This window comes from Phocoena phocoena, chromosome 3 (genome assembly GCF_963924675.1).
Source record: "Phocoena phocoena chromosome 3, mPhoPho1.1, whole genome shotgun sequence".
Taxonomy (NCBI): domain Eukaryota; kingdom Metazoa; phylum Chordata; class Mammalia; order Artiodactyla; family Phocoenidae; genus Phocoena; species Phocoena phocoena.
In genome coordinates, this window is record NC_089221.1 from 22348832 (window position 1) to 22361485 (window position 12654).

General features: G+C 32.9%; 1 protein-coding gene across 2 annotated transcripts in view; it reads right to left on the minus strand.

The window, feature by feature from the left end:
* The window catches only part of CDH9 (cadherin 9), a 78114-nt gene extending 69952 nt beyond the window's left edge, over nt 1–8162 (minus strand). The window contains exon 1 of one of the 2 annotated variants that reach the window (XM_065874104.1): nt 7935–8162. In XM_065874104.1, coding sequence (XP_065730176.1) covers nt 7935–8162 — 228 coding nt within the window. The remainder of the gene's footprint in view (nt 1–7934) is intronic. The other variant, XM_065874105.1, reaches the window with a different exon arrangement.
* Nucleotides 8163–12654: the final 4492 nt, after the last annotated feature.

Here is a 12654-nt window from a genome sequence, read left to right on the forward strand (position 1 = left end):
TTTTGACTTAGCACATTTGAAACATTTTTAAATCTTACAATATTGTAATAAGCCTTACTGGTTCATGAAATGTGCATAGTCACATCATGATGTGTTTTCTCAAAAGCAGTCTTAACGTTTAGGTTTTTATCCTCACAGGTAATTTCACTGGACAAATATATCCACTGAGAATAATTATGGAAGCATGACCCAAATAAAGGATATACAGACAGACAAAACTGCTTGATGACACGAAACACCAATCAAAAGAGGTGGTGTTGCAAAGCCTATGACCTTGAGTTAAATTTTTGTGGCCTAATATCATTACCAGACTTTTCCTCTAAGGGTACTTTCCTGATACAGTTAGGAACATATAATTAGAGCCCAAGCAGGAAGAAGCAGTATTACTGGGCTGAGGAGACACTGATTGGAGTTTGGGTTTGCCAGGGTAGATAGAAACTGGAGAGCAAAATCTTAGGGAGGAGAGGGTCACAGAGAATGGAACCGTCAAGTCTCTGTTAACATCTCCAAGTTGATGTCTAAACTTCACATGCACAATATCCAATGCCAAGAAACTTAGTAGAAAATGTCAGCAAGAAGGCTAAGGAGTTATGAATTTCATCAGCAGGAAACAGAAATTAGAGTTCAATCTTGCCAAGTTATTGTGGGTTTGCAACTACTCCTATAGAGCTCAGAAAGAGACAAGTCCTAGAAGTAATGACAAAACTGAAATGGTTCAGCCACAATATAAAATCTGTATAAATAAAAACAGTGATAAAACAAAATGGGTGAGAAGTTGATAACTGGTAAATCTTGCTGAATGCTGTATAGTTCTTTGTACAATTTGAATGACCCTCAAAATGTTTGAAATTAATTCAAAATAAAGTTAAAAGAAATACATGGGGATATTGATTATGATGGCATTTAATCTTTAGATTATTTTTTAATCTTCTAATCCCTAAGCATATTGTATTTCTCCATTTTGGTCTCCTCTAATGTTTCTAGCATTCATTGTTCAACTTGAATTCATGAGAGTTCCAGCTTGTTCATATCACATTCACTTGGGATTTTCTGTCATTTTACTCTTGGTCATTCTGGTGTTTGAGTGGTTTAAATCTACATGTCCATGCTGTTTATTAATTTTGTAGAACTGGCCACAAAAATAAAATGATCGTACATTTTAAAATTTGGTGCAAAAAGATCTGCTGGTCTAAGAAGGCCAGTGAATACCAAGCAGGATTAATAAAACACATTTAGTATCAAAGTAAGATACTTGCTAAGACAAACTATTGAGAACTTTAAAAGCAACCAGAGACAAATACTAATTATATACAGAGCAACAATGGTAAGAATAATGACTGACTTATTAAAAGTAATAGAATCCACAATGCAATGTAACAAAAATTTAAAGTGCTGAAAGGAAAAAATAAATAAAAACTGTCAAATCAGTATGTATTTCTATAACCTATTAAAATATTTTTCAAAATTAAAAGTCAAATAGTGATATTTTCACATTAAAAAGAGGTAAGAAAATTTGCTTCCAGCAAACTCACACTACAAGTGATGCTAAAGGAAGTCTTCAGTTTGAAGGGAAATGATAGCATACAGAAATTAAGATCTACATGAAAGAATGAAAAGCATGACTGGAAGTGGTAATCATGTAATATAACATAATTTTTTTTTTAATTTTTTGCTTTTAAATAAATAAAATGCCTAAATAATAAACATTAGCAATGTATGATGCAGTTTATAATATATACAGAAGGAAAATATATGACAAAAATAGGATGAAGTCCTACAGGCAAGAGAAATTATATTATTGAAAGTTTACTGTAATAATTGTAAACATGTTATAAACAATTATAAAATATATAATATTAATTCACTTCACAGTATAATAGGTTAAGGATGAATTATAAAGGACATAAATTCAGATATTTAAAATTATGCAATTAACAAAAAAGATGGTAGGAAAGCAGAAACAAAGGTATGAAAATAAATGGGACAAAAGAAAATAAGAAAATGGCAGACTCGAATCCAAGTATATCAATAATTGCATTTTATATGAATGGACTTATCATTCCAATTAAATGTTAAATATTATCAGACTGGATAAAAAAGCGTAAACCAACTCTGAGCTGTTTATAAGAGCTGCATTTTTACTATAATTACACAGAAAGACTGAAAACAAAAGTGTGGAAAAAGATAAAAACAAAAACACAAACATAAGTGAGTTGGCATGGATAAATTTGGATCAGGCAAAGTAAACTTCAAGCAAGTAGTATTATCAAAGATAAAGGTGATATTTCATAATAATGAAACATCAATTAATCAGAAACAGATAATTGGCCATGCACCTAATACTTGCATAGAAATAAATGAAAAAATCGACAAACGTAAGAAGAGAACTTTTTAAATGGAACTGTTTAATATTCTTCTAACAGTAAGAATTGGACAAAGGAGATACACAAATTGTAATGACAGAGAACTGAAAAATACCGTCATCATCTTTACCTAAGATTGCAGAATACTATACTCTGTAACTAAGCAATGCACATTTTTTTCAAGTATTAAGACACATTTACCAAAATAGTTTTTAAAATGAAGTTTTTTTCTAAAATCAATAACACACAATAGCAACAAATCTTGATTGTATTCATAGAGGAAAAATAGAATATACACTGGGGGAGAATGTAATTTTAATTAAAAAAATTTTTTTTGTTGTTAGAAAGTACTGAGGGAGTTGAAACTTCACAAAATAACAAACATATCCCTTCCCACTGTAGAAGAAGGCCTCTTTCCCCTTAGATTTGCCAAGTTACTTATTCATTAACCTTGAACCCTTGTTTTTGCCTCTAATTTTTAGTTTATACTTCTAATTATGATGATTTATAGCAATCACATCACTAGGAAATTCTGACTGAGAAACAGAATATATACTGAGGAAATTCCACTAATTATAAATTTAATAGCATATCTAGAGTGACCACAATTACTTTATGATTAAAATCAGTGTAAAGAAGGCTAGACAGTTTTTAGAATAACTTTCTAACACCTTTCCCATGAACACCACCATCATAGCTATAAGATCCTTAACGTGAGTTATTAGGATTTATTGTAGACAAATTACAAAATGTTTGCACGAGGAAAGTTTGAATATTTGTGATTATCTGGTAAAAATGTCTGTGTTCACTGGAACAGGGAAATATGGCAGTTCCTAAAGTAATGAATAAACAAACATTATTAATTTAGAGAATGATTCCAGTTTAGGTGAAAGTTTAGGTATTAGGAATTCAGTCCATTGGATAAGAAAAACAATGTGTCATCTTTCCCCTAAACTGAGACTTCTATTGGGTCTTTCTCCTAGCAGGCCAGCAATAATAGCATTTTGCTTATTATAGATAGAGAATTTCCTATCTACAATAAGCTATTTCTATCTCTTTCGAATATAAGGACCAGTTCATCTTATTGACTCCTATTTTTAGGACTCAGCATAGCGTCCCACATTGTAGGTGTTCAGTTTTTCAAGCTAATTGAACAGTAATGCACAGGGTTAACATCCATATTAAAATACAGTGATAAATTTACAAATAAATATCCAACATACAAATATCCTATGTTGTTGAAAGAGAAGTTGTATAAATTTTCTGAAATGCAGTTGACTAATATACATCCAGAACTTTAAACTCATTCATATCTTTGATTCTGCGAAATTCACTTTCAATAATTTATCCTAAATAAAGATAATTTTTTTTGAATTTTTGAATTCTATTTTATTTTTTTATACAGCAGGTTCTTATTAGTTATCCATTTTATACATATTAGTGTATATATGTCAACCCCAATCTCCCAATTCATCCTAAAGATAGTTTAAAACACACTAAAAATTATCAGGTACAAAATTTTTATCACAGAGAGCTGTGAGTGTGTGTGTGTATGTGTGTGCGTGCGCACACACATGTATAAAACCAGACAGTCTAAATAGAACATTTGGAAATTTTTTAAATGATTATGATTATGTATACGACATAATATGACATGGCTAATATTGACATTTTAACAATATCCAAAAACACAACATCGAATGAGAAAGGCAAAATAAAATATTCATAAACAATAGAAAATCAAGAATGTTAAGAAAATACAACTAGTAAATAAGTAGAAATATGTAAACAATTTACCTTGTCTTGGTGGTATGCTTATAGTTATCTTTGATTTTTTTTAATTAATTTTTAATTTTCTAGACCTGTTTTTTGTAGGTAGCACAAATTCCTTTTATTATAATGATAATAATGATAATTACTACTACTAATAATAATGATGCTTGTGTTTAAATACTTTCCCCTATCGCTCTCTCTGTACCCTCCTGAAGAATCTACTACTTCTATTTCTTTCTTTTTTCTTTTGTTTTCTTCTTTTTTTAACACTGATGTGTATGTAAGGGTGCATTTGATTTTCTGAAAGTTTGGAAGTAGAGGAAGAGAATGTTGGAGTATTAGAAACAGTTCAAAAGCAGCGAAATTGGTAGAAGATATCAGGAAAAGTCACACATATAATTGGGAATCATACTAATAAACATTTTCTACCACATTCTAATATTTTTTGAATGTTTTTTAACTTATATTCCAGAAAAAATATGCTCACTAATATATTTTAAATGAAAATTTTCCTACAAGTAGTTATAATTCCTAATTCCATCAGAACTTATTTAACTTTTAATTCTAAATACTTGTGGTAGTTATTTTGGGGTGAAATGATTCTAAACTGTATGTGCTGTTTTGAGGTCCTAGAGCAAAATGGGAGGGGCTTGGTTACAATTAGGGCCCTCAAGTATAACAGAAATATAGAAAGGGAATCAACTTTGGTGTAACGTGTCAGGAACAGGAAATATATTTCTTTTAATTTTGCTCTTTCTGTGCTTTATAGTGTCGATCTCTCAGGACCCAGATTAATAAATACCCAGTAAAGATCTATTGAGATATCAACTGAATATTAATTTTGAGTAAATATGTCAAATATTTTGAGAAAATAAGAAAAAAACCTTAAATCTAACACTGATTCAAATCCCAAATGTCACAGATTCTAGGAGATAAATTACTAGACCAAGATAATTAAAATTGTGCCATAAATAAGGTTTTGATAGATGATTTTATAACTTTGACAGGAAATTCTAGCTGGGGAGAATGAAGATGGGCTTAATGTAGGAGGATATACTTGATGTAGGACTTAAAGCAGAGAAGAGATGAGATTATGGAAAAGGTTGTTAGATACTCTGTGGAAAAGTACCTGTGAACATGATCAGATAGAGGTCAAGTATTTGGAAAAGGAAAGCTTTCACTGTTTTAGGAGCCAAGGCTACTTAATTATGGGAATATAGAACATAGGCAGGAATACACAATGATACTGAACGCTGAAATCTACCTAAGTAAATTTAGGTTATTTTTCTATATACATTTTGTCCAAGAGATTGATATCATTCAAGAAACAGTGTATAATATATTTTTGAGAATTAAAAATTAAATAAAGTCAAGTGAAAAGACTGTATTTAGTGTGCTGATGCAATGGTGCAGAGATGTGGTATTACAGTACTGGCAGTGAGGGGATTGGCAGAAAGAATGAAATGATAACACTCTATTGTAAAAGTAGATTTTGTAGAATTCAGTATGAAATAAGCTTTTGTAGACTGTCCTGAGCACCTAGCCTTAATGCTTAATATTTTTCTCATATGTTCTTAGTTTTAAACAATGAAACTGTAAAGAGCATTTTGGGGTACAGTGTGCCCATAAATCAGAAGCAGCTGGTACATGTACTGTACCATAAGTAATGACATTCTAAAACCTTTATAAAGATCATTTATTTAGATTCTGAAAAATACTATAATGTGCTATAAAAACTTATTAAATATCCTTCAGGAAATTTCAGACTTTATTTCTATCTCTGTACAAATCATACTGCCATACTCTAAAAGCCTAAGAGAAAATCACTTATCCAAGAACATCATTTTATATATGCTTGGGGAAAATATCCATATTTAGTGCACACATCAACATATGAAAGTTCAAGAGAGAGAGTCATCCCACCATTTGATAATCAAATATAAACCAGATTCCTAACGATTTGGCAACTGGTGTTTCTGTTTCTCATCATTTTAGTTAACACCTACACCAGTAATATCCAGTTGTAACCAAGAGTTTCATGAATGTTAGAATTCTCTTCCAGTTCAGAATTCTGTGATTATACTTTGGATAATTTCAGCTATGGAATAGTAAACGTTTTGGAATTAAAACTATGAAAAAATGAGAGCTAATTCTGTAAAAAAGATACCTTATTGAATTTAGATGGTGACTATTTATAGGCAGTTCGACAATTGTACTTAGCAAATCAAGTACAAATACATACCTCTGGGACTTCCCTCGTGGTCCAGTGGTTAAGAGTCTGTGCTTCCAAAGCAGGGGGTGCGGGTTTGATCCCTGGTCAGGGAACTAAGATCCCACGTGACACGTGAAGTGGCCAAATAATTTTTAAAAAATACATGTCTTTTAACTAAAATGTATTGTTCAGTTAAGTTGATATTTCAGAATTATTGTATGAATACTGTTTCCTTTAGAATTAATAAATACTATCTCTGTAAGTTTATCTCTTCATGTAATAAATATGTTTTAACAACCAGATATTAAAATACTTAAATCTGCTCAGTTCTCAATAATTATAGACATGTGAGCAATCGATTATTAATCCATGATAGCTATGGATTTTTCAAGATCTATATCTAATGTGTAAAAAATCAATTGCATATGAAGTTTCTCTAACAGAATAGTAGGAGACTTTGCTATGCTTCTTATTAAATTTAATTCTTCTCTTGAGCAGTATTACTATTCTGCCCAAGTAATTCAGTCACATGTGTCTGTTCAAATTACTGTGAAACTACATGGCAATTGTTATTACTTTGTAATCTTCCTGAGTAAGAACCAAAGGTGTCCCTTATTATAGAAAACAGAATTAGTAAACTTCAGTTTGCATTATTGTGAAAACAAAAATTGCTCTTAATTTCAACACTTCTGACTTTTCTCTCTTATATTGCAAACATCTGAAATGACATAAAATATTCTACAGTATTTCCTTATAAAAAATCCTGATAATTCATCCTCTTGGTCCTTTGGTACACCCTGACACTGAAAGCAAATTGATCATCCCAGATTTGTGCTCCACCCACAGTGAATTTGTACAAGAGAGTTTAACACAGATTCACATCCCATGCTGTGTGTAAAAACATCTCAGCATGTTTGGGTGTTTCGTAGTAGGGGTCTGACTTCATCCCATTAGACTAACATTTGTGTAGATGTGTGCGTGTGTGTGCGCATGTATATTTGTGTTTCTTTTCTCTGGCCATATGTAATCCCACCACCTTGGATTTATCCACGTGCAATTTTTAATTTTTTTACTAGCACTTCCTACCTACAGACCCAGCTCCCTCCACAATCCTAGAAAATATCAGAAATTTGGAGTTAAGAAATCTTAATGACATTTTAATTTAACTTTTTTGATAAATTCATCAGCAGAGACCAATACGTTTTGGTAACTTTTGGTATATTGCAATTGCATTTTGCTTTGCTTCATATAACACAGTTATTATTTACCCATAACTTTAAATTTCAAAGAAAGTTTTTTTTAATCATTTAGGTGCACACGCATAATATTAAATCATATCTAGCTGATTAATAAGGAATTAAGTCCACAAATTAGTTTTTTTATTTTGAGGCTTACTATGGTTACTGACCTAAACTAACTACCTGAATAAATCACATTCCCCACACTATCCTACCGAAAGAATTTACATGATGCCTTGTGCACATCGCCATTTGTCAAATATTTTAAAATAATCATTAGTGATGTGGAAAGCTGCTGTAAAAAATAACTGTCACTTTCAGCTTCTAGACTTATATAAAAATTCTTACCTTGCCTACATATTGTGTGTCTGTACCTGTGTACTCTTCCAACAAGAAGAATTGATTCCACATCCAGCCACGCTTGGTGCGATGTAGCGTTTTACCATCATCTTGTGTCAGACCCACTATCCTTTCACTTGGTAAATCACTGTTAGCTTTTTCTTGAAATGGGATAGCATCAATTGTATGAAACATATAGGTCCAGATGAATAGTGGTAGGCAATGATAAGTCCTCATTATCTGCGGCTTCAGCAGGAAATCAAATTCAGTGTACTGTCTGTTTCCCCTGAAAAGTAGCGTGAGAAAAATGGTTTATTAGGTTGTGTTTCATTTTCACATAACTTGTAAACTATAAAACTTTTCTGAATGTTATTTAAATGTTATAAATAATATATCATTAATACATTATTTTTCCATGTTACATCAGTGAACTGTCATTAAAAACTCATATATCATACAGATAAGTAGGGAGACATATATAATACAAATAAATTAAATAGGATTTTAACAGCTGACTTTACTACCACTGTATTACAGCATGTAAATGTGAATATATTAGTAATTTAAATGTTCATTATTTTGAAAAGATAAGCTCCAAAATACACCAAAGATCATATCAAGTGTTCCTAAAGTCCTCAAGACTAATAAAAGTAGAATATTTATTAATATATACATATATATGAATAAGAACACTGTTTTCTGTTCACAATCTACCAACATTTGCAAGCTGTTCTCCACCTCTTCCTCTTCTCCTCCTCCTTATTCTTCTCTAATACGTTGAGATTGTTGCCTCAAGGCAAATTAAATGATACCAAATATACTTTGGATTGTGTCTAGCATTACCTAGCACTGTACCATGTTGATCCTTTACAATCAATAACATTTTTTCCCAAAAATCAGTTGAGTAAGTCACTCAAATTTATTTGAGACTGAGGAGAACATGCTCTCCTCATGTTCAGGAACATTTTACCTGATAATTAAAAACAACATCACATATAGTTCCTAAAATAATAAAAAAAAACAGAGCACACAAAATTGGTATTGCAAAATTAGATATGAGGTCTTACCTATGGGATAATTGATCCAGAATTTTGAAATAAACAATGTTTTTCTATTGAGATAGTAAGTTGATTCTTCTTGAAGTAAAAATAATTCATTGGGTATTTCAAATTTAATTTTATTTATTAATTTGTTTAATTAGTAAGGGATTTAATCTAGAAGATGTGAGATATTGCTGCTGATGTTAATGATTTGATAAAAACCCATCTCCAACTAGTGTAGGCAAAAAAAAAAGAATTCATTGGATTATAATATCAAGTTGTGGAAAGGAAAGAATGAAAGGAGTATAGAAGCAACTGGGCATTTCCTGCTTATGAAAACTAGAATTAGGGGCTTGAGTACTTGAGCTCTGTCTCTCTCTCTTTTCTCTATGGCTTTGACCTAAGCCTTCTCAACCTGATGAAATATACAAATACATGAAATTCAGATTTAACATCATCCAATCCAAAAAGCAACTGATAGTCTTTTCTGTCTTGAGTTTAAAAAAGTCTGGAAATGGACTCTAATTTACATGGCTTAGGCCAGATGTCCAATGCTAGACCATATATCTGTGGATTCAGTTGCAGTTATCAAGTCATAAAGGTCAAATATAAGCATCTAGCTTGGCTTTATCCCTTATTATCTGAGACTTTTGGATATTTACCCACATCACTATGTTTCAACTACTTCTTGTATAAAAAGAGAATAATCAATACCTGATTCACAAGGTATTGTTATTAATTTTACTTGAACTTTTATCACAAAGTCATAGTTATTTGTAATACAAAGATTTATTTAATTTTTACAGCAGCATATACCTGTGAGAAAACTGAGGTGTGAGGAATTTAAGTAATTTGACAAAGATCATACAGATAGTAAGTGTTGGAGCTAGTTTTTAGATCCACAGCTTTAAACAATATTTTTTACATAAGATAATACATGTAGCTTATAGTACGTTAGCATAGTGCTAGCATACAAATTCTCAACATGTTAGTGTTTTCATTAGCAACATCATCATCGCCATTATCAGCCATGTTTGCTTCCAATATAGTCATATATATGTACTAATCTATCACCAACATAACAGTAAAGAATAGATGCTTGCTATTGGTACAGAGCTATTAGCTTGTCCAGCTATATGTACCCTAGTTTCCATACCTATTATTTAAAAAAATGTTCTTACTTAACAAAATACACATATGTGGCCACAAATCTCTCATTCGGAATGAGAGAAATCAAAGTCACGTTATTGTCTTTTACTCTGAAATCTTGGGCAATGGTAATTATTCTTGATGGGAGAAATTTTCACATATTGAGATATGAGGAAGTCATTCTGGCTTATACATTGTTTAACTTGAACTTTATGCTAATTAAAAGAGTATATCCATGGCTTATTGAACATGCATTGTACATCTGCTTTAACCATTTAAGAAAAGAGTGCATTTAAAAACCAAAATGGAGTAATTGTGGTTCAGTCATCCAAACTGGAGATGCGTGGCCATTGAGGACATGGTTTTAGACACTTTCCTGCATCACTGAGAACTTGAATTTCCTAAATTGTATCAGACTCAAGGACACCACCCGCATTCTCTAAACAACATCTCCTAGCAGCTGCAACATTATGATGTCAAGGTCTCCCCTTGAAATTATGCAACCATTTTGGACCCCAACCAATCCTTGATTAACAAGGATTGTTGTTCTTGCTAGCTCCAATCCTAATTCTTGACAAACAGCTTATGTAATTTTTTAATGTATAAAGGTTTTTGCCCTTGTAATCCTCCTTCATTTCATAGTCTGGCGGAACACAATTCAAGTTCTTGAATCTATGTCTTTCGGGCTAAAGTCCTCAGCTTGGCCCAAATAAAACTCTTTTTATTCTTATTATAGATTGTTTATTGATTTTTCCATCAACATCCTTATTTTAGATTGTTTATTGATTATTTCCATCAATTTTATGTGGCTATTACCAATCCTGTAAACTACTGGAAACTGGTAAATTTAACCACAACCTGTAAAACTCTGAAATAAATGTCAGAACACTACAATGTCAAATAATGCTTACAAAAAGTGTAATGGAAAAGTAATATCTAATGCCCAGTAGATTAGAATATGCCTGCATTTTATTGATCAGGGATGGTGCAGTAGAAAATGAGCAGCCAGAGAATCTCAAGAATAACTGTTAATTCACTTTAATGAAATACAACAAGTTCCTTAGTTGACTACACTGGGTAACCTGGTTTCTTCCCACTGGGAAATTTCCTTTGGCCATCGTCCTTGCTGATGACACTTGCAAGAGAAATTGAAGAGCATTCTTCATTTCCTGTGGCCTGTTCTATGATGTCCACTTTGGGTAGAATGTAAGCCTTTAAGTGAAAAGTTTAGCTGTATATTAGATGGAGCCAGAGACTTAGGCAGAGACCAGGATCCCATAGGCCACTATAAGCTATAGTAAGAAATTTGTTTTCATTTCCAGTGCAAGCAGTTGGAAGACTTTAACATGCCATGTTTAGAAAAGGTCAATCTGGCTACAGATCAGAAAATAGGTTAGAGGATAGGAAAGGCTTTGGTTAAGGGGGAGACAGTTAAAGTCATCACTGTAGGGCAGAAAGAGATGATGATGGCTCATAGAGAAGTTTGAAGTGGACACTGTTATTCTACTCAGGTTTCCTTTGATTCTTTAATATGGGCAACACACACACACACACACACACTGCATGCACTACAATTTTTGTATGCTTTGCTTCTAATGGCCTGCACCTGCAACTCTTTGAAGGCCTTCCCTTGGCTACTGGAGCCACTTTGCTCACAGGCACAGAGAGCCTAAATGCCTGCAAGTTTACAATTGTCTCCTTTGGAATCCCTGAGCCATTGTCTAACAGGAATAGAAGTATTAAAACCAACATGTTATTTGCATCCCAGAGCTCCCCTAAAGAATCGTGCTGGGCTTCCCTGGTGGCACAGTGATTGAGAATCCGCCTGCCAATGCAGGGGACATGGATTTGATCCCTGGTCCGGGAAGATCCCACATGCCGCAGAGCCACTAAGCCCGTGTACCACAACTACTGAGCCTGCACTCTAGAGCCTGCAAGCCACAACTGCTGAGGCCATGTGCCACAAATGCTGAAGCCTGCACACCTAGAGCCCATGCTTCTCAACAAGAGAAGCCACCACAATGAGAAGCCCGTGCACGGCAACGAAGAGTAGCCCCTGCTCTCCGCAACTAGAGAAAGCCCACGTGCAGCAACGAAGACTCAATGCAGCCAAAAATAAAATAAATAAGTAAACAAATTTATAAAATAAAAGAAAAAAAGAATCATGCTGAGGCTGGAACTGACTGAAATTATACTCTCACTTGGATTCTTCTTCCTGTCTTGCTTTCCCACTCTCTCCCTCACTTCCTGACCTAGAAGCAATCTGTTAACTTATCACTGGCACCCAAATCCTTGCCTCAAGGTCTGTTTCTGAGGAACCAGACCTAAGACCGGAGTAAGATCTTCATAGTCAGTATTCAGAAAAGGAAATACTACTTTCTCATGTATTGATTATAAAGGGTTAAATAAAGGAGAAATAAAATATAACTCCTAGATTATTAGTTTGTGAACTAGGTAGATGATTGAGTTATTTTTTATTTTATTTACTTTTTTTTGCGGTACGCAGGCCTCTCACTGTTGTGGCCTCTCCCGTTGCGGAG